Consider the following 23,500-nt stretch of genomic DNA (forward strand, 5'->3'; position numbering starts at 1 on the left):
CCAGGCAGGACTCCTAATGGCCCAGACCCTTCAGGAATTAAGATTTAGAACACCCAACCAGGTAAAGAAGTATGACTAGCTAAGATGCTTGCAAAGAGAATACGGAATGAGCCATGGAAGAAGGTAGTTATAAATACCTGCTACAGCCACATGATCAGTTACAAAGATAAGGACCTGTAATTATCATAACATCATGAATACTTCTTCCTTAATTTGTTATGAATATGTGTATATGCATGTATATTCCCTCTCTTATCCCCTTATCATGTAACACAAACATATTGACTTTATATCATAGAATGTAATTATTGTTAACTTTACATCATAGTATTCAAGTGATGGATATCAAGAAGAGTAAAGAGTAAACATCATTAAAGGACTTTGCATCGTCTTAAAAAAAAATTTTTTTTTGCTCTAATGCTATAAGTAGACTTTAACACCACAGCACTTTAACGAAAAAAAAGCATGGGTATAATTTTTCAAATGCTCCTTTTTTCCATGTTCTTATGGTATGGGGAGGGATAGTAAAAATACAGTTATAGTGAAAATAGTGGGAAATTGTTGATTTCTTATGCTCTGTCTCACAGTTAAGAATTTCACAGGCCGGGCACGGTGGCTCACGCCTGTAATCCCAGCACTTTGGAAGGCTGAGGTGGGCGTGTCATGAGGTTAAGAGATCGAAAACATCCTGGCCAAAATGGTGAAACCCCGTCTCTACTAAAAATACAAAAATTAGCTGGGCGTGGTGGCACACGCCTATAGTCCCAGCTACTCGGGAGGCTGAGGCAGGAGAATCGCTTGAACCTGTTAGCCAGAGATTGCAGTGAGATGAGATCACGCCATTGCACTCCAGCCTGGGAGACAGAGCCAGACTCCGTTGCAAAAAAAAAAAAAAAAAAAAAAGAATTTCACATTGTGTTTTTGAATCTCACTGTAGCCTCTGTGATTTGTTTTGTTTTATAGCTGATGGGAAAGTGAAACGTATTAAACTAGTGCATGCAGCTATACCTGTTACAGGTAAGAAGTTGATATAAAACTGAGATACTAATGCTTTACAAAATTTTTTTTGCAACAGTATTTTGAATATGTAACCATTTCTTTGTAACTTCTGCCACTTTATTAACTAATACAAATGTTTTCTAATGAACTACTTTGAATTTCAGTGTTCTCAAAATAAAATTATAGTGCTGTTTCTTGACAGAAGTCCTCCATTCTCTAGAGGTATTACCAATAGCATGCTTCACTTGTTATACTTTAGAAATATGAAACCTAAGTCAGCGTAATAAAAATAATAATGACTACTATGTAGTGGACACTTTCTATATACCAGGCACTGTGCCAAGTGCTTTGCATGCATTAATTCATTTGTTACTGTTATATCTATTATACAGTTACTATTATAATCTTCATTTTATAAGTGAAGGACTAAAGGCTTGGAGGGTAAATATGAGGATAAAATGTATGTAATTTTTCTTCAGATTGTATCTATATATAGACAACCATCTTCATAATACAAGAGAAGATAACGATTATTTTATATATATATAATAACTAACAGAGTTAGTAAATAATTTTAGGTTGTTGATATATAATATAATATCTGACCTGGAATTATAAGAGGATTACCAAAATATGACTATTTTAGACTATGCAATTAATTGGAAATAGCTCATATCTTTATTTTTATCTATAGCTGAATTAGAGTGATACAAGCATGCTAGGTATTTTGCTTATGTTGCAATTATTAAATAATTCTTAAATGTTTTTCTGGGCTCTTTTTCTAATCTTTCAAAGGAAAGAAAATTGATCCCAGTGACTTTCAGAATATTCCTGGGAGTATGTCGGTTCAACTCACAGATAAGGAAATGTTCAGCTGATGAATTTCCCTTCAAGGGACCTTTGTTTGAGGCTTGTGTGTGAAAATTTCCAGATCTATGTCATCATACTAATGTTTCATAAAATATGTTGAGGAAAACATTAGCTCATATAACTGTAATGAAAGATAAAACTGTTTTGTGATTGAATTTTTGGTATATTTATAGCAGCAAACCATTCACTTACAAGATCTTCCATCAGTATTAAACAATTTCGAATGGTATACCAGAATTACCTACAGGCCTAAAGTCTAAGTATAAAAAAAAAGGGAAACAAGTCTGAGAGGTACAGAGGAAGAAAGTAGGGAAGTAGTCATAAAGACAAAAAATATTAGAGGAATGGGTATGTGTGTGTAGCAAATTCAAATTTGACATACTGCAAACTGAGATACACAGTAAATGTGGTGTGTTCTTTATTTTTTCTAACCTCATTTCTCTGTCAGTCCCCCATCCTATTCTGGCTGTGGGTAGGATGTTGAAAGGTGAGAGGGTACAGCTCAAATTGACCAGTAATCCAATTTCTTCTGGTTTAAGCAAAAAATCAATGTCTTTTGGCTGACCCAGCTCATTTTGGGAAATTATCAGTTTTCAAGTCTTTCCCTTACTTCCCCTCAGAAAGGCACCCCAGTATAAGGGAGAGCTTGAATGTCTTCCTGGTGGTAGAAGAGGGCAGCCAGACTTTGTCTTATTGTCTGGGTTCTTGATACTCTTTAGCAATGTCTCATATTTCATGGGTTTCCATGGATCCTGTTTGACCTCTCCTGCAGAATTCTACTGCTTGAAAAATTCACGATCTGTTTTCTCTGCAAAGTCAAGATTCTGTGATCCTTCCTTCCCTAACTTGGCTCAGCCTTGGCACTCACTGGTGATGAGGGCCTTTGAGTCTCAGTTAAGTGTTTTGTCTGTACCCAGACTGGGCTGTTTACCCCAATAGCTTGCGTTAGGAATCATCTTGCCCTTTGACTTGATATCCCATGGCAAACCCCACTGGCCTTCATCTCTGATATACCTTTCACATTCCTCATGGAAGTACATGGAAGTATCTGAATTTCTCACATGTCACACAAAAACCAAAGGAGACCAAGGGATGGCATATTTTCAGCCCTTTGTCTGCCTACATACACCATGCCACAATATCTATCCTTCATGACAATGGAATGCTAATGCCTGAGCACTTAGTGAGGTGGTAACTTCACAAAGTTCCAAATAGAAAGTGTGACCCAGGTCTTTGTTGCTTTTTTCATACCCCATCCTCATCCCACCGGCATATCTGGAGTTTTTCTTCTATCTTATCTCCTCTTAGAGAGGGGAGTTCTGGTGGAGATGGAAGGTGGGCAGTAGGCTGCAAGAACACTTAAACCTCTCTGTAAATGGAGATAAATAGATAAAAGAGAAATAGATGAAAGGTGATAAGTAGTTAGATAGGTAGGTAGATAGATAGATGATAGCTAGATAAAAATATATTACTGTAACTATTTCTCTTCCCAGTTGCACTTTCTTAAACCATAAAGTGGATTTTTTCTTTTCTCTTCTTATCAAGTAGAGGGTAGAAAGAGGGAGGAAAAGAGTTTCCCTTATGTAATTTTTGGCCTCTCAGTCTTCTAGTTTACAGTAACACTAAGTGTTAGACCTTGAAGTTCTGCTTTGTAAAAGTAGCCTTTAAACATTAAAAACAAGTTTTTTCTTTTGAAGTAGTGTAAATTCTATGACTGATTTGGGAAAGGTTGCTTGAAAGAAAGGAAAGTGAGAAAGAAAAGTACATTGATATAATTTAAAGTGTTATACCTGTACACATATTCAGCATGACAGGGTGTCACTAACAATTGCTTCAAGAGTGACAAGATTTTGGTCTCGTTTCCATATTTTAATGAAGATATTTCTTTTCTTTCTTTCTTTCTTTTGTTTTTTTATGTTTTTCATTTGTTTGTTTAGAGACAAGGTCTTGCTATGTTGCCCATGCTGGTCTTGAACTGCTGGGCCCAAGATATCCTCCTTGGCCTCCCAAAGTGCTGGGATTACAGGTGTGAACCACCACGGCCAGCCAGTGAAGATATTCCTTTTTTTTTTCCTTCATCATCCTCATCAGATATTCCTAATTTTTAAGGCAAATCAGAAAAGTGCTCCTTTATGAAACTTATTTTATGAATTTTATTTCTCTTCTCTGTGAGTTGTATTTTGCCTTTTTTTTTTTATTTAAAACTTTTCTATTTAGGCTGTCAATCAGTGATCTGTTCTCCACTATAGTTTCATCTCTAAGAATGTTATAGATCTTAGTTATTTCTTGCCTTCTGCTAGCTTTTGAATGTGTTTGCTCTTGCTTTTCTCGTTCTTTTAATTGTGATGCTAGGGTGTCAATTTTAGATCTTTCCTGCTTTCTCTTGTGGGCATTTAGTGCTATAAATTTCCCTCTACACACTGCTTTAAATGTGTCCCAGAGATTCTGGTATGTTGTATCTTTGTTCTCATTGATTTCAAAGAACATCTTTATTTCTGCTTTCATTTTGTTATGTACTCAGTAGTCATTCAGGAGCAGTTGTTCAGTTTCCATGTAGTTGAGCGGTTTTGATTGAGTTTCTTAGTCCTGAGTTCTAGTTTGATTGCACTGTGGTCTGAGAGACAGTTTGTTATAATTTCTGTTCTTTTACATTTGCTGAGGAGTCCTTTACTCCCAACTATGGTCAATTTTGGAATAAGTGATATGTGATGCTGTGAAGAATGTATATTCTGTTGATTTGGGGTGGAGAGTTATCTAGATGTCTACTAGGTCCACTTGGTGCAGAGTTGAGTTCAATTCCTGGATATCCTTGACTTTCTGTCTCATTGATCTGTCTAATGTTGACAGTGGGGTGTTAAAGTCTCCCATTATTATTTTATGGGAGTCTAAGTCTCTTTATAAGTCTCTAAGGACTTGCTTTATGAATCTGGGTGCTCCTGTATCGGGTGCATATATATTTAGGATAGTTAGCTCTTCCTGATGAATTGATCCCTTGACCATTATGTAATGGCCTTCTTTGTCTCTTTTGATCTTTGATGGTTTAAAGTCTGTTTTATCAGAGACTAGGATTGCAACCCCTGCTTTTTTTTTGTTTTCCATTTGCTTGGTAGATCTTCCTCCATCCCTTTATTTTGAGCCTATGTGTGTCTCTGCATGTGAGATGGGTCTCCTGAATACAGCAAACTGATGGGTCTTGACTCTTTATCCAATTTGCCAGTCTGTGTCTTTTAATTGGACCATTTAGTCCATTTACATTTAAGGTTAATATTGTTATATGTGAACTTGATCCTGTCATTATGATATTAGTTGGTTATTTTGCTCGCTAGTTGATGTGGTTTCTTCCTAGCATTGATGGACTTTACATTTTGACATGTTTTTGCAATGGCTGGTACCTGTTAAACTAAAGAGCTTCTGCACAGCAAAAGAAACTACCATCAGAGTGGACAGGCAAGCTACAGAATGAGAGAAAATTTTTGCAATCTACTCATCTGACAAAGGGCTAATATCCAGAACCTATAAAGAACTCAATCAAATTTACAAGAAAAAAGCAAACAACCCCATCAAAAAGTGGGCAAAGGATATGAACAGACACTTCTCAAAAGAAGACATTCATACAGCCAACAGACACATGAAAAAATGCTCATCGTCACTCACCATCAGAGAAATGCAAATCAAAACCACAATGAGATACCATCTCACACCAGTTAGAATGACAATCATTAAAAAATCAGGAAACAACAGGTGCTGGAGAAGATGTGGAGAAATAGGAACACTTTTACACTGTTGGTGGGACTGTAAACTAGTTCAACCATTGTGGAAAACAGTGTGGTGATTCCTCAAGGATCCAGAATGAGAAATACCATTTGACCCAGCCATCCCATTACTGGGGATATACCCAAAGGATTATAAGTCATGCTGCTATAAAGACACATGCACACGTATGTTTATTGCGGCACTATTCACATAGCAAAGACTTGGAATCAACCCAAATGTCCATCAGTGACAGACTGAATTAAGAAAATGTGGCACATATACACCATGGAATACTATGCAACCATAAAAAAGGATGAGTTCTTGTCCTTTGTAGGGACATGGATGCAGCCGGAAACCATCATTCTCAGCAAACTATCGCAAGAACAGTAAACCAAATACCACATGTTCTCACTCATAGGTGGGAATTGAACAATGAGATCACTTGGACACAGGAAGGGGAACATCACACACTGGGTCCTATTGTGTGGAGGGGGGAGGGGGGAGGGATAGTATTAGGAGATATACCTAATGTCAATGACAAGTTAATGGGTGCAGCACACCAACATGGCACATTTATACATATGTAACAAACCTGCACTTTGTGCACATGTGCCCTAGAACTTAAAGTATATATATATAAAAAAAGAATGTTATGGAAATGGAAATGGAATAATGGAGTGTGAAGATTTATGAAGCCATCTTAGGTGCATTTTACCTGTTTCTTGGATTCCGTGAAGCTAGTGCAGAACTTACAGGTTAAGGAGACATTGTGCCATAACCACATTGTTTTGGTTGGTGGAAATAATGGTTTAAGATTCCAGATTGTAGTGATATATTGTCTTCACCATCCTTCTGATCTTCATAACTGAGAGTGCTTATCCATCCTGTCATCCTGGCTGCCCACCCAATCACAGGACCAGCAGCTGTTTCTTACTTCTTACCATGTGATGTACCTCTTGCTTATGCCCAACTGCTACTGACTGGTCCCTGTCTTGTTTCTTCTTCCAGGCTTCTTCTGGTCTGAATTTGTACCTTGGTTCCCTTTTTTTGGTATCCCAGTCTATAGGGAAATAGTTCTAAAGTCAAGTATTTACTTCCTGCTTCCAGATGTCCCTGTGTACTCCTCCTCTCAAGCCTTCCTAGTGTTTAAGCTCTGATGATCGCCAAAGTGTTCCATTCCAGTTCTTCCAGCTGAGCCCCAGCCAGCCTGTAGGTGTTGCTCTGGCCTTTTGTGGTTCTGCGATTGCCAGTTTTTATTATGAATTCCAGCAGGGCTGGTGTACCTGTTGCCCATCTGCTTCCAGTGTGAAGGCTAATAAGGGGAGATGCTACTTGTGGAGTCCACATGTGTGCACTTTCTGGATAAAAGAATTGTCCCCTGGGACCCTGCCAAGTCCTGGTATGCTGATAACATGGCAGCCTGCCACCACAATGGATTGATTTTCTCCTCCCACCATCACTGTCACCAAATAGCTTCATCTCCATATTAGCTGTAGGATTTAAAGCCTACATGTGCCACCTGGGATGCCCTCTTCCCTTTTCTCTCTTTGTAAATATCTGTCCTGAAAGATGTGATACCTTTATCCTGTGTTTCTATTTCTGCATATACTGAGTATACCCTGCCTGCCTGGTTTCTGCAATTCTTTTCTTTTAAGATGTCTTGCCACTATCATAGATACCTTACAATAGACTTCACAGATCATGTGTTATGCAGTCTCTCTGGTGCTGTTGCTTGTGCTGGTGACTGACCCCAGGAGAAAAGCCTGATGTGGTGGATTATCCTTCTGTTGGGTCTTCCTACTGGAATGTGGTGGACTGTTACTGACCATCTCTACGCTTGTCTCCTATTTTCCCAAGTGCAGACCTTTGAGAAATAAGAAGAGGGAGTTTCAGCCTTTATTCTGAAGTTTCAAACTACTTCTAAATCCTTAATTTTTTTTATTCAGGAGAATCCAGGAATCAAGATTAAGTAATTATAACATGCCAGAACACATCAAGCAGACTTGAATTGAGAAGAGATGGGAAAAGGGAAAGACTGATCATTCTGTCACTCTTCTACCTTCCCAAAACTTCCATCTCCATTATTTGTGGACTCATAGTGGTTGCAAACAATTAGGGTTTGGGAATTATCAGTTTAAGAGTGTATATGTATGCACCTGCTCACAGATCCACACCCATTAGATTGGATTCCTGGAACAGGTGTATGAGAGGCCAGGTGAAAAGTCAAAAAAAGGCCAAACTCTAGCATTATGGAAATAAGTTCAGTGTCAAAAGGTATGAATTACTGGTCGATTTCAAACTTGGGGGAAAGGCTATGAAACATTTGTATTGACTTAGCTGTAGCATAGGAGAGCATGGTCTGAAATCTATTGTTACTACTATGAATGACATTACTCATTATTAGTAAAGAACTATTACCATTGTAGGAAATCTAAGAATATCTTTTGTGATGTACACTGTTTGAGCATTACCCTTCATCCCAAAGAAAGACATGAATCATCACAATGATGAATATATATTCGGTTATATCCCTTTGCTGAATGTTTGTCTTCTCAACTAAATATTAGTCTTTTACAATAAGTTTTTTCTCAGTAATGACCATAAATAGGTGATCAGATATATTTCACAGTAAAGACATAAACTAAGTCTGAGAAGATGTATCAGAATGAAATCTTACCTGATTTGAAAGATTTCAATGGTAAGATGGGTGATGAATTAACAAATCACTCTCAATTTACCTCTTTGTCGTCATAGTTCCTAATCACTTGATAAGGAATCCTGCTACTTTCCAATATATGGATCTAACATAATTTATGTTATTTTTTATCTTGGCAGAATGTCTTTTTTGGTTTATTTATATTGATCATATTTATACACATTTTGATACACTTTCCTAGAGAAGAGACTGAGTTTATTTTTAAAGGTTAATTGTGAAATGCAAGAGAATTGCCATTCAGTGATTGTGGTTAAAGTGGACAATGAGTCTAGTTTGGGTTAAAAAGGTAAATGAGCCTACCTTTGGCTCAGAAGTAGTTATTAAAATGTATCAAGCACTTGCTATGCTGACAGAGTTCTAGGTTCTTTTACATGTAACTTTATCCCCACAGAAACTCTGTGAAACAGGTAGGAACATTTTCATTTCATACAACACAAAACTGGAAGCCAAAGAAGTTAGGTTACTTGAATAAGTTCCTGTAGATAATAAATAGTAGAAAACAGTTTTCAAACCCATGTATTCTTATTCCAACCATTGTAATTTTCTCATTTCACTAGAAATTCTTATTTTCATTATAAGAATAATATGCTGGAAGCTAATTTTGTTCCCTTTGAAAGTTTATGGTGTGTATGTTTATTCTTCTAAAAAGATTTAAGGGAACTAAGCTTAATTCTAACCATATTGAATCTCTGTATAAATTTAAACAAGTTCCAGTGATCTTAAGTGCAAAACAAAATCTTTAATGCATAAGCATATATAGGGTGGAACATTTCAGCATTAGTGGGAATTTTCATGTTTCTTTCTCTTTACTAAGGAGAGACAGTAGATATCAGAGACTTGGACAACGTACTAGGAAACATGGGGATTGAACTTACCAAAGAAGAACTTGGAGAGCTGACAAGAAACCTTCCAGTTGATGGTAACTCAGTTTAGATATAAAAAAATTATTCATAAGAGGGTTGAGGGTTTACATATGAGTATTTCTAAAACCAGTTTAATTTCGTGTTAAAAAAAAAAACCTTGCAACATCTCAGAAAGATTCAGTTTCAGAGCAAGAACAAAGCTTGTCTTCATTTTCTAAACCCACACAGAATACAAAGCATTTGACTAGATTGATTCCAAGATTGTTTTTCACATCTGGGAATGTTCAGGAAGCCAAAGAAAAGAGTGGAAAAAGAAAGGAATGAAAGAAGGTTAATGTGTATTCTTTCCATATTTCCCATTCATTTTTGTATTCTAACTCAGCTCCCTAACACTACTGAAATTTCTCTAAGGACATCATAAGTTGTCATTTGTCAGTTGCATTAGACATTATTCATTCTGTTTCTTATTGGAGCTCTCTGCTGTCTTTGATATTGATGATAAATCTGACCTTGAAATTTTGTTCTCCTAGCTTCTGTGTTGTTACCAGAATCTGGATTTTCTCATTCTGATTTTCATTTTACATCCTCTCTCTGGAAAATCTCACTCATATCTACTGTTTTACATATCACCTACATGCTGATGACTTTCAAGTCTGTATTTTTACACAGACCTCTCTCCTGCACTGCAGACTGGTGTATCTAAATGCCTGCTAGACATTTCTACTCAGACATTCCATAGGAGACATCCTTTGACCTATTTGAAACCTAATTCACTGGTTCCCTGTCCAAGCTACCTTCTAGTCCTATATTCTCTGTCCCATTTGTGCTATCACTGTCTATTTAGTCACCTAAGCTAGTTATGTGGGATTCATTTTTTATAACCACTTGTTTCCTATCACCTCCTATCTGGACTATCACTTTGTCATGCCAGTTTTACCTCAAACTACCATGCATAGATGATTGGATATATGACAAAGCAAGAATACTAAAATGTTGATAGTAGAATTTAGGTGATAGGCCTGTTCATTGTACAGTTTTTTCCAACTTTGCCATATGTTTGAAAATTTACATAATGAAACATTGAAAAAAATTCCGTATATAAATCTGTTAACATCTCTTTGTTCCTTCTATCATTGTCATATTTCAGGTTGTTTCCTTCCTGATTTCAACTATTACAATGGCTTCTACAAAATAGCCATCATAGTGATCTATATGAAATGCAAATCTGACCACATCACGACTCAATTTAAAAGTGTTTAATGGCTTACAATCATGTACTAAAAAATGTCTTAAGTCCATTGATAGGGAAAACAAGTTCCTTCGTGATTTGGATCCTGTTTACCTAATCTAGTATTTTACCCTCCAATAATATTGCACTTTTATTCCATTTTTCTATCATAGAATAAAGTAACTCTATATCACTTGTATTTTATATCATGCTTTTTATCACTTCCTTGCTTTATGATGTCTCCATTACTCGGAGGGTCTCTCCTTTCCCTTCATATGACTAACTCTTTCTCATTGCTTATCAGAATTGAGAGCCATGTTTTTTATTTCAGAAAGTTTTCTCTTAACTACCCAGACTATATTAGATACCTCTTTTCTGTATTTCCACAATAACTGTGCATATATTTTTCATTATATTTGCCACATTGTACTGTAATTGTATATTTATGTTTATTTGCCTATCTTGTCACTTTAATATGAGCCTTAAAGTAGGGATGGGCATATTATTTATCTTCCAATACCTAGAATAGCACTTGGCATATAAGTAGGTACTCCATAAATGTTAAATTAGAGATGAACAAATTACTGAGTAAACGAGAGAATGACATAATGAATAAGTGAATGAATAGATATTGACAGGATAATTCCTAAAGAAAATGAAGCACTGCTTTTGGTCAGGACAGTAATATTTACACTTGGTATAATGTAACCATTTATTTGCAGCAATTCCAAGTGACATGCTGTATCAAAGTCTGTTAGGAATAGACCAGAGATGAATATATGGTCTTTGTCACCAGAGACCTGTGTCATTATCAGAATTGAGGGTCTTCAGAGAATTAACTTGCATGGATGGTATTTTTCATCATGTTTATAAGAAAGCATAATAGCCCAGTAAGAACATATTCTTTCCCAAGCCAGACATTATGGTCCAATGGTCAAGGGCCATCTTACTAATATGGAATTAACTCTTGAAGACTATGTTTTATTTAATTGTTTCAAGTGTTGCTATGCAGGAAGAAGATAAAGAGGTAGTGATACATAGGGTGAGCTCTAGTTCCTCAACCTTGGCTTCAACCATAGCAGTTTATTATAGTCATCAATTTTTATATGTTTATCTCTCATACAACCTATACATTCATACATTATTTATACATTCATACATTAACATCCTCAAATTGTCCTTTGTATTGTGAATTCAAACTTGGGACCTTAGCTGAAATGACTGTATGGTAACATGGTCTGGCAGCTGGCATTTCAATTTGGTAGTTGCCATCTTTTTCTAGACAGAAATGTTTCTCTTATTATTTTAATATATGATTGTGCATATACATATGCATGCATACATATTTAAATTTTGCTCTTATTATATAAAAATAAAGAGAAAATGGAAGCTTAAATGCTGATACTAGTAATAAGCATAGTCCTCAAATATAATTATACATCTGAAATAGGCATGTAGAAAGAGTTAATTTCAACTTTGGTTTATGTGTTTCAATTGGTTAGGAAAACAGCATATATGAAATTGTGGGGAAATAGTTCTAAATACTGTGTTTAAACAGTATAATACAATTAGAAATTATGTTTTAGCCTTCTTGGAATGGAAGTTCTTGTCTTGCTACATGTAAATCTATTATTCACTTTTGTATTTGAGAACATATGGGGTTATCTATTGTGCTACACCATACTATTTTGTTTCTAAGAATTTAAAAAGTTGAAAAATGACAAAAAAGAGTTATTCAATTAAAGTGAAGCTAAATAATGATGTATAATAACAAACTTTAGCTGGTTTCTGGATTATTATTTAGAAATAATTTTTTCCTGAATTCACTTTATCTTACAGCTAAAGGGGAGACTGATTTGAAATCATTGATGGATACAGTGCAAGTTATTACAGGTTAGTAAGAAGTTAATATGAATTTAAGATCCTAATATTTTAAGCCATATTTTCTATGATAAATATTTTATTAAAGTTTGACATATATAATTATATTATATAATCATATGTGTCCAACTTAAGAATTATCACAAAATGAACATACACACATACCCATTTAACTATAACCTAGATTGTGAAATAAAAGATTACCCATAACCCAGAAGACTACTGATACCACTACATACACTTTTCCTCCTTACTTTTTGGAGGCAATTACTATCCTGAATTCTAGGACCACATATTTACTAGTTTTGTCTGGTTTTGAACTTTACATAAATGAAACTATACAATCTGTATTCTTCTATGTCTAATTTCTTTCACTCAACATTATGTCACATGCTATTCTCAGATTCGTTCATATTATTGCATGCAGCAGTAGTTTGCTCATTTTCACTGCTTTATAGTACAAAGACTAATAAACTGTAATCAAGTAGAAATCTTTTGGGAACCTATTTTGGTATGGGGAATGATTTCAATTGGTTTGTTGTACTTGAATACATTGCTGTGTAATATTCCATTGTGTAAGTATACTATAATATATTTGTCAATTCTACTACTGAAGGACATTTCCAGTTTGGGCAATTACAAATGATATTTTTATACATGCCTTTTGGTGAACAAATGTGCATGATTATGTGGCCAAACATAGAAATTGGATTGCTTTGTTATAGAATTATGTATACTTTATTAGATATTGTCATTCAATTTTCCAAAGTAGTAGTACCATTTTACAATTCAACCAACAGTGTATGAGAGTTTTGCTTTATATCCTTGCCTGATACTTGATACTGTCTTTTCGATGTTAGCATGTATTACTATCCCACTGTATTTATAATTTGCCTTTCCCTAATGATGAATGATGTTGAGCACCTTTTTTACATTTCTTAATTATTTGGATAATCTCTTTTGTAAAGTTCTTCTTAATGTCTGTTATCTATTTGTCTGTTTGGATGTCTGTCTTTTACTTTTGACTTTTTTAAACTTACTGTCTTTTACTTATTTTTTAATATATTCTAGATACAAGTCCATTGTAAGTTATAAATTGCAAATATCTCACTGTATGTATTAGATTTTTCACTTGAATTATACTTTTTACAGAACAAAAGTTCCTATTTTTACATGTAGTCTATCTAATCAGTCTTCTCTTTTATGGTAGAATATTTGGGAAGGGATAATCTGTGCAGCAAACCACCATGGCACATGTTTGCCTGAGTAACAAACCGACAGCTGGTCGCGGTGGCTCAGCCTGTGATCCCAGCACTTTGGGAGGCCAAGGTGGGCGGATCACGAGATCAGGAGATCGAGACCATCCTGGCTAACACGGTGAAACCCCGTCTCTACTAAAAATACAAAAAATTAGCCAGGCAAGGTGGCGGGCGCCTGCATTCCCAGCTACTCCAGAGGCTGAGGCAGGAGAATGGCGTGAACCCAGAAGGCGGAACTTGCAGTGAGCTGAGATCAGGCCACTGCACTTCAGCCTGGGCAACAGAGTGAGACTCCATCTCAAAAAATAAATAAATAAAAATAAAATAAAATAAAATAAAACAAACCAGCACATCCTGCACATGTACCCCTGAACTTAAAATAAAAGAAGAGAAATCCTTGCTTACACCAAGCCCATGAAAATATTTTCTTATTTCATTTTTAGGACCTTTGTTATTTTACTTTCACATTTAGATCTACAATCCATGACGTAGGATAAGGGTGACAATTCAGTTTTTTCTAAGTAGATATTCAGCACCATTTGTTGAAAAGAATATAGTTTTCTCACTGCAGTGTAAGGCTATCTTTTCATAAATCAAAGACCATAAATGTGTTTGTGTATCTGGACTATTTAATCTGTTACTTTATTGTTGTTTTTTTGTGTGTCCTTGCACCAGTATACCATTCTCTTAATATATTCAATGTATCTCATATCTGAAGTGTAAATCCTTTTTTATGACTGCCCTGGCTATTCTTGGCCTTTTGTATTTCCTTATACATTTCAAATCAAACTTTAATCCACCCTCAGTACTGCTGGGGTTTTTATTAAATCTAGGTCATTTTTTTTTTCAATTTATTAAACTTTAAGTTCTGGGATACATGTACAGGTTTGTTACTGAGGTATACATGTGCCCTGCACCCATCAACCCATCATCTAGGTTTTAAGCCCTGCATCCATTAGGTATTTGTCCTAATGCTCTCCCTCCCCTTGCCCCCACCCCGCAACAGGCCCCGGTGTATGATGTTCCCCTCCCTGTGTCCATGTGTTCTCATTGTTCAACTCCCACTTATGAGTGAGAGCATGCGGTGTTTGGTCTTCTGTTTCTGTGTTAGTTTGCTGAGAATGCTGGTTTCCAGCTTCATAAAGTCCCTGCAAAGGACATGAACTCATTCTTTTTTATAGCTGCATAGTATTCCATGGTGTATATGTGCCACATTTTCTTTATCGAGCCTATCATTGATGGGCATATGGGTTGGTTCCAAGTCTTTGCTATTGTGAATGGCACTGCAATAAAAACATACATGTGCATGTGTCTTAATAGTAGAATGATTTATAATCCTCTGGGTATATACCCAGTAATGGGATTGCTGGATCAAATGGTATTTCTGATGCTAGATCGTTGAGGAATCACCACACTGTCTTCCACATTAGCTGAACTAATTTACACTCCTACCAACAGTGTAAAAACATTCCTATTTCTCTACATCCTCTCTAGAATCTGTTATTTGCTTGCTGACTTTTTAATTATCGCCATTCTAACTGGCATGAGATGGTATCTCATTGTGGTTTTGATTTGCATTTCTCTAATGACCAGTGATAATGAGCTTATTTTTCATATGTCTGTTGGCTGCATAAATGTCTTCTTTTGAGAAGTGTCTGTTCATGTCCTTTGTCAAACTTTTTTTTTTTTTTTTTTTTTTGAGACGGAGTCTTGCTCTGTCGCCCAGGCTAGAGTGCAGTGGTACAATCTCAGCTCACTGCAACCTCCGCCTCTTGGGTTCAAGCAATTCTCCTGCCTCGGCTTCCCAAGTAGCTGAGATTACAGGTGCCACCAGTGTGCCCAGCTACCTTTGCCCAAATTTTGATGGAGTTTTTATTTTATTGTAAATTTGTTTAAGTTCCTTGTAGATTCTGGATATTAGACCTTTGTCAGATGGATAGATTGCAAAAATTTTATCCCGTTCGGTAGGTTGCCTGTTCACTCTGATGATAATTTCTTTAGCTGTTCAGAAGCTCTTTAGTTTGATTAAATCCCATTTGTTAATTTTGGCTTTGGTTGCAATTGCTTTTTGTGTTTTAGTCATGAAGTCTTTGCCCATGCCTATGTCCTGAATGATATTGCTATGTTTTCTTCTAGGGTTTTTATGGTTTTTGGATTTACATTTAAGTCTTTAATCCATATTGACTTAATTTTTATGTGAAGTTTAAGGAAGGGGTCTAGTTTCAGTTTTCTGTACATGACTAGCCAGTTTTCACAGCACAATTTATTAAACAGGGAATCCTTTTCCTATTGCTTGTTTTCATCAGGTTTGTCAAAGATCATTTGGTTGTAGATGTGTGGTGTTATTTCTGCAGCCTGTGTTCTGTTCCATTGGTCTATATATCTGTTTTGGTACAAGTATCATGCTGTTTTGGTTACTGTAGGCTTGTAGTATAGTTTGAAGTCAGGTAGCATGATGCCTTTAGCTTTATTCTTTTTGGTTAGGATTGTCTTGGCCATATAGGTTCTTTTTCGATTCCATATGAAATTTAAAGTAGTGTTTTGTAGTTTTGTGAAGAAAATCAGTGGAAGCTTGTTGGGAATAGCGTTGAATCTATAAATTACTTTGGGCAGTATGGCCATTTTCACAATATTGATTCTTCCTATCCATAAGCATGGAATGTTTTTCCATTTATTTGTGTCCATTCTTATTTCCTTGAGCAGTGGCTGGTAGTTCTCCTTGAAAAGTTCCTTCGCGTCCCTTGTAAGTTGTATTCCTAGGTATTATATTTTCTTTGGAGCAGTTATGAATGGGCTCTCCATTATTGGTGTATAAGAATGCTTATGATTTCTGCACATTGGTTTTGAATCCTGAGACTTTGCTAAAGTTACTTATTAGCTTAAGGAGTTTTGGGGCTGAGACAATGGGGTTTTCTAAATATACAGTCATGTCATCTGCAAACAGAGACAATTTGACTTCCTCTCTTGTTATTTGAATACCCTTTATTTCTTTCTCTTGCCTGATTGCCCTGGCCAAAACTTCCAATACTATGTTGAATAGGAGTGGGGAGAGAGGGCATTCTTGTCTTGTGCCGGTTTTCAAAGGGAATGCTTCCAGCTTCTGCGCATTCACTATGATATTGGCTATGAGTTTGTCATAAATAGCTCTTAATATTTTGAGATATGTTCCATCAATACCTAGTTTATTGAGTATTTTTAGCATGAAGGGGTGTTGAATTTTATCAAAGGCCTTTTCTGAATCTGTTGAGATAATCATGTGGTTTTTGTCATTGGTTCTGTGTATGTAATGGATTGTGTTTATTGATTTGCATATGTTGAACCAGCTTTGAATTCCAGGAATGAAGCCGACTTGATCATGGTGAATAAGTTTTTTGATGTGCTGATGAATTTGGTTTGCCAGTATTTTATTGAGGATTTTCGCATAGATGTTTATCAGGGATATTGGCCTGAAATTACCTTTTTTTGTTGTGTCTCTGCCAGGTTTTGGTATCAGGATGATGCTGGCCTCATAAAATGAGTTAGGGAGGAATACCTGTTTTTCAGTTGTTTGAAATAGTTTCAGTAGGAATGGCACCAACTCCTCTTTGTACCTCTGGTAGAATTTGGTTGTGAATTTATCTGGTCCTGGGCTTTTTTTTGTTGGTAGGCTATTAATTACTACTTCAATTTCAGAACTTGTTATTGGTCTATTCAGGGATTTGACTTCTTCCTGATTTAGTCTTGGGAGGGTGTATGTGTCCAGGAATTTGTTCATTTCTTCTATATTTTCTAGTTTGTTTGCATAGAGGTGTTTATAGTATTCTGGGATGGTAGTTTGTATTTCTCTGGAGTCATTGATGATATCCCCTTTATCATTTTTTATTGTGTCTATTTGATTCTTCTCTCTTTTCTTCTTTATTAGTCTGGCTAGCGGTCTAGGAATTTTGTTGATCTCTTCAGAAAACCAGCTCCTGGATTCATTGATTGATTGAAGGGTTTTTTTGTGTCTCTATCTCCTTCAGTTCTGCTCTGATCTTAGTTATTTCTCGCTTTCTGCTAGCTTTTTAATGTGCTTGCTGTTGCTTCTCTAGTTCTTTTCATGGTGGTGTTAGGGTATCATTTTTAGATCTTTCCTGCTTTCTGTTGTGGGTATTTAGTGCTATAAATTTCCCTCTACACACTGCTTTAAATGTGTCCCAGAAATTCTGGTATGTTGCGTCTTTGTTCTCACCGGTTTCAGAGAACTTATTTATTTCTGCCTTCATTTCGTTATTTACCCAGTAGTCATTTCAGGAGCAGATTGTTCAGTTTCCATGTAGTTGTTTTGTTTTGAGTGAGTTTCTTAATCCTGAATTGTAATTTGATTGCACTGTGGTCTGAGAGACTGTTTGTTATGATTTCCATTCTTTTGCATTTGCTGAGAAGTGGTTTACTTCCAATTATATGGTTGATTTTAGAATAAGTGTGATGCGGTGCTGAGAAGAATGCATATTCTGTTGATTTGGGGTGGAGAGTTCTGTAGATGTCTTTTAGGTCTTTTAGGTCTTTTGGTCCAGAGATGAGTTCAAGTCCTAAATATCCTTCTTAATTTTCTGTCTTATTGATCTGTCTAATATTGACAGTGGGGTGTTAAAGTCTCTTACTATTATTGTGTGGGAGTCTAAGTATCTTTGTAGGTCTCAAAAAACTTGCTTTATGAATCTAGGTGCTCCTGTATTCAGTGCATATATATTTAGGATAGTTAGCCCTTCTTGTTGCATCGGTCCCTTTCTCATTATATAATGCCCTTCTTTGTCTTTTTTGATCTTTGTTGGTTTAAAGTCTGTTTCCACTTGCTTGGTAAACATTCCTCCATCCCTTTATGTTGAGCCTATGTGTCTCTTTGCATGTGAGATGAGTCTCCTGAATATGGCACACCGATGGGTCTTGACTCTTTATCCATCTTGCCAGTCTGTGTCTTTTAATTGGGGCATTTAGCCCATTTAAATTTAACGTTAATATTGTTATGTGTGAATTTGATACTGTTATCATGATGCTAGCTGTTCAATTTGCAGATTAGCTGATGCAGTTTCTTCATCGTGTTGTTGGTCTTTATATTTTGGTATGTTTTTGAAGTGGGTGGTACTGGTTATTTTATTATTATTATTATTATTCTACTTTAAGTTCTAGGGTACATGTGCACAAGGTGCAGGTTTGTAACATATATATACATGTGCCATGTTGGTGTGCTGCACCTGTTAACTCGTCATTTACATTAGGTATATCTCCTAATGCTATCCCTCTCCCCTCTCCCCACCTCACAACAGGCCCCGGTGTGTGATGTTCCCCACCCTGCGTCCAAGTGTTCTCATTGTTCAATTCCCACCTATGAGTGAGAACATGCAGTGTTTGGTTTTCTATCCTTGCAATAGTTTGCTCAGAATGATGGCATCCAGCTTCATCCATGTCTCTACAAAGGATATGGACTCATCCTTTTTTATGGCTGCATAGTATTCCATGGTGTACATGTGCCATATTTTCTTAATCCAATCTATCATTGATGGACATTTGGGTTGGTTCCAAGTCTCTGCTATTGTGAGTAGTGCTGCAATAAACATACATGTGCATGTGTCTTTATAGCAGCATGATTTATAATCCTTTGGTTATATACTCAGTAATGGGATTGCTGGGTCAAATGGTATTTCTCGTTCTAGATCTTTGAGGAATCGCCACACTGTCTTCCACAATGGTGGAACTAGTTTACACTCCCACCAACAGTGTAAAAGTCTTCCTATTTCTCCACATCCTCTCCAGCACCTGTTGTTTCCTGACTTTTTAATGATCGCCGTTCTAACTGGTGTGAGATGGTATCTCATTGGGCTTTTGATTTGCATTTCTCTGATAACCAGTGATGACGAGCATTTTTTCATGGGTCTTTTGGCTGCATAAATATCTCTTTTGAGAAGTGTCTGTTCATATACTTTGCCCACTTTTTGATGGGATTGTTTGATTTTTTTCTTGTAAAATTGTTTAAGTTCCTTGTAGATTCTGGATATTAGCTGTTTGTCAGATAGGTAGATTGTAAAAATTTTCTCCCATTCTGTAGGTTGCCTGTTCACTCTGAGTTTCCTTTGCTGTGCAGAAACTCTTCAGTGTAGTTAGACCTCATTTGTCTATTTTGGCTTTTGTTGCCATTGCTTTTGGTGTTTCAGTCATGAAGTCCTTGCCCATGCCTATGTCCTGAATGGTATCGGCTAGGTTTTCTTCTAGGGTTTTTATGGTTTTAGGTCTAACATTTAAGTCTTTAATCCATCTCGAATTAATTTTTGTATAAGATGTAAGGAAGGGATCCCATTTCAACTTTCTACATATGGCTAGCCAGTTATCCCAACACCATTTATTAAATATGGAATACTTTCCCCATTTCTTGTTTTAGTCAGGTTTGTCAAAGATCAGATAGTTGTAGATGTGTGGTATTATTTCCGAGGACTCTGTTCTGTTCCATTGGTCTATATCTCTGTTTTGGTACACGTACAATGCTGTTTTGTTTACTGTAGGCTTATAGTATAGTTTGAAGTCAGGTAGCATGATGCCTCCCGCTTTGTTCTTTTTGCTTAGGATTGTCTTGGCAATGCGGGCTCTTGAACTTTAAAGTAGTTTTTTTTCCAATTCTGTGTAGAACGTCATTGGGATTTTGAAGGGGATGGCATTGAATCTATAAATTACTTTGGATGGCCATTTTCACAATATTGATTCTTCCTATCCAAGAGCATGGAATGTTCTTCCATTTGTTTGTGTCCTCTTTTATTTCGAGGAGCAGTGGTTTGTAGTTCTCCTTGAAGAGGTCCTTCACATCCCTTGTAAGTTAGATTTCTAGGTATTTTATTCTTTTGAAGCAATTGTAAATGGGAGTTCACTCATGATTTGGCTCTCTGTTTGTCTGCTATTGGTGTATAGGAATGCTTGTGATTTTTGCACATTGATTTTATATCCTGAGACTTTGCTGAAGTTGCTTATCAACTTAAGGAGATTTTGGGCTGAGACAATGGGGTTTTCTAAATATTCAATCATGTCATCTGCAAACATGGACAATTTGACTTCCTCTTTTCCTAATTGAATACCCTTTATTTCTTTCTCTTACCTGATTGCCCTGACCAGAACTTCCAACACTATGTTGAATAGGAGTGGTGAGAGAGGGCATCCCTGTCTTGTACCAGTTTTCAAAGGGAATGCTTCCAGTTTTTGCCCATTCAGTATGATACTGGCTGTGGGTTTGTCGTAAATAGCTCTTATTATTTTGAGATACGTCACATCAATACCTAGTTTATTGAGTATTTTTAGCATGAGGGGCTGTTGAATTTTGTCTAAGGCCTTTTCTGCATCTATTGAGATAATCATGTGGTTTTTGTTTTGGTTCTGTTTATATGAAGGATTACATTTATTGATTTGCATACGTTGAACCAGCCTTGCATCCCAGGGATGAACCCGACTTGATCTTAGTGGATAAACTTTTTGACTTGCTGCTGGATTCATTTTGCCAGTATTTTATTGAGGATTTTTGCATCGATGTTCATCAGGGATATTGATCTCAAATTCTCTTTTTTTGTTGTGTTTCTGCCAGGCTTTGGTACTGGGATGATACTGGCCTAATAAAATGAGTTAGGGAGGATTCCCTCTTTTTTTGTTGATTGGAATAGTTTCAGAAGGAATGGTACCAGCTCCTCTTTGTACCTCTGGTAGAATTTGGCTGTGAATTCGTCTGGTCCTGGACTTTTTCTGGTTGGTAGGCTATTAATGATTGCCTCAATTTCAGAACCTGTTATTGGTCTATTCAGGGATTCAGCTTCTTCCTGGTTTAGTCTTAGAAAGGTGTATGTGTCTAGGAATTGATCCGTTTCTTCTAATTTTTCTAGTTTATTTGCATAGAGGTGTTCATAGTATTCTCTGATGGTAGTTGTATTTCTGTTTGTATTTCTAATAGCCCCTTTATCATTTTTTATTGTGTCTATTTGATTCTTCTGTCTTTTCTTCTTTATTAGTCTTGCTAGTGATCTGTCAATTTTGTTGATCTTTTCAGAAAACCAGCTCCTGGATTCATTGATTGTTTGAAGCGTTTTTTGTGTCTCTATCTCCTTCAGTTCTGCTCTGATCTTAGTTATTTCTTGCCTTCTGCTAGCTTTTGAATGTGTTTGCTGTTGCTTCTCTAGTTCTTTTCATTGTGATGGTAGGGTGTCGATTTCAGATCTTTCCTGCTTTCTGTTGTGGGCATTTAGTGCTATAAATTTCCCTCTACACACTGCTTTAAATGTGTCCCAGAGATTCTGGTACGTTGCGTCTTTGTTCTCATTGGTTTCAAAGAACATCTTTATTTCTGCCTTCATTTCGTTATTTACCCAGTAGTCATCCAGGAGCAGTTGTTCAGTTTCCATGTAGTTGTGCGGTGTTGAGTGAGTTTCTTAATCCTGAGTTCTAGTTTGATTGCACTGTGGTCTGAGAGACAGTTTATTGTGATTTCTTTTACATTTGCTGAAGAGGGCTTTACTTCCAACGATGTGGTCAATTTTGGAATAAGTGTGATGTGGTGCTGAGAAGAATGTGTATTCTGTTGATTTGGGGTGGAGAGTTCTGTAGATGTCTATTAGGTCCACTTGGTGCAGACCTGAGTTCAATTCCTGGATATCCTTGTTAACTTTCTGTCTTGTTGATCTGTCAAAGGTTGACAGTGGGGTGTTAAACTCTCCCATTATTATTGTGTGAGAATCTAAAACTCTTTTTAGTTCCCTCAGGACTTGCTTTATGAATCTGGGTGCTCCTGTATTGGGTGCATATATATTTAGGATAGTTAGCTCTTCCTGATGAATTGATCCCTTTACCATTATGTAATGGCTTTGTCTCTTTTGATCTCTGTTGGTTTAAAGTCTGTTTTATCAGAGACTGGGATTGTAATCCCTGCTTTTTTTGTTTGTTTGTTTGTTTGTTTTCCATTAGCTTGGTAGATCTTCCTCCATCCCTTTATTTTGAGCCTATGTGTGTCTCTGCACATGAGATGGGTCTCCTGAATACAGTACACTGATGGGTCTTGACTCTTTATCTGGTTTGCCAGTCTGTGTCTTTTAATTGGAGCATTTAGCTCATTTACATTTAAGGTTACTATTTTTATGTGTGAATTTGATCCTGCCATTATGATGTTAGCTGGTATTTTGCTCTTTAGTTGATGCTGTTTCTTCCTAGCATTGATGATCTTTACAATTTGGCATGTTTTTGCAATGGCTGGTACCGGTTGTTCCTTTCCATGCTTCCTTCAGGTGCTCTTGTAAGGAAAGCCTGGTGGTGACAAAATCTGTCAGCATTTGTTTGTCTGTAAATAATTTTATTTCTCCTTCACTTATGAAACATAGTTTGGCTGAATATGAAATTCCGAGTTGAAAATTCTTTTCTTTTTTTTTCTTTTTAATTTATTTATTATTATTATACTTTAAGTTGTAGGGTACATGTGCATAACATGCAGGTTTGTTACATATGTATACTTGTGCCATGTTAGTCTGCTGCACCCATCAACTCGTCATTTACATCAGGTATAACTCCCAATGCAATCCCTCCCCCCTCCCCCCTCCCCATGATAGGCCCCGGTGTGTGATGTTCCCCTTCCTGAGTCCAAGTGATCTCGTTGTTCAGTTCCCACCTATGAGTGAGAACATGCGGTGTTTGGTTTTCTGTTCTTGTGATAGTTTGCTAAGAATGATGGTTTCCAGCTGCATCCATGTCCCTACAAAGGACGCAAACTCATCCTTTTTTATGGCTGCATAGTATTCCATGGTGTATATGTGCCACATTTTCTTAATCCAATCTGTCACTGATGGACATTTGGGTTGATTCCAAGTCTTTGCTATTGTGAATAGTGCTGCAATAAACATACGTGTGCATGTGTCTTTATAGCAGCATAATTTATAATCCTTTGGGTATATCCCCAGTA

At 36.5% G+C, this 23,500-nt stretch overlaps 1 protein-coding gene across 10 annotated transcripts in view; it reads left to right on the plus strand.

Moving 5' to 3' along the window:
- Positions 1–23,500, plus strand: part of LOC103878903 (EF-hand calcium-binding domain-containing protein 3) — a 514,301-nt gene that overhangs the window by 252,657 nt on the left and 238,144 nt on the right. For 9 of the 10 annotated variants that reach the window (XM_031657656.1, XM_031657654.1, XM_021929308.2 and 6 more), the window contains 3 exons: positions 964–1,017; positions 9,153–9,257; positions 12,269–12,322. The exons of the other annotated variant lie outside the window; for it this stretch is intronic. In XM_031657656.1, the coding sequence (XP_031513516.1) occupies positions 964–1,017; positions 9,153–9,257; positions 12,269–12,322 (213 nt within the window). The remainder of the gene's footprint in view (positions 1–963; positions 1,018–9,152; positions 9,258–12,268; positions 12,323–23,500) is intronic. 10 annotated transcript variants of the gene reach the window in all.

The sequence above is a fragment of the Papio anubis genome, chromosome 17 (genome assembly GCF_008728515.1).
Source record: "Papio anubis isolate 15944 chromosome 17, Panubis1.0, whole genome shotgun sequence".
Lineage (NCBI taxonomy): Eukaryota > Metazoa > Chordata > Mammalia > Primates > Cercopithecidae > Papio > Papio anubis.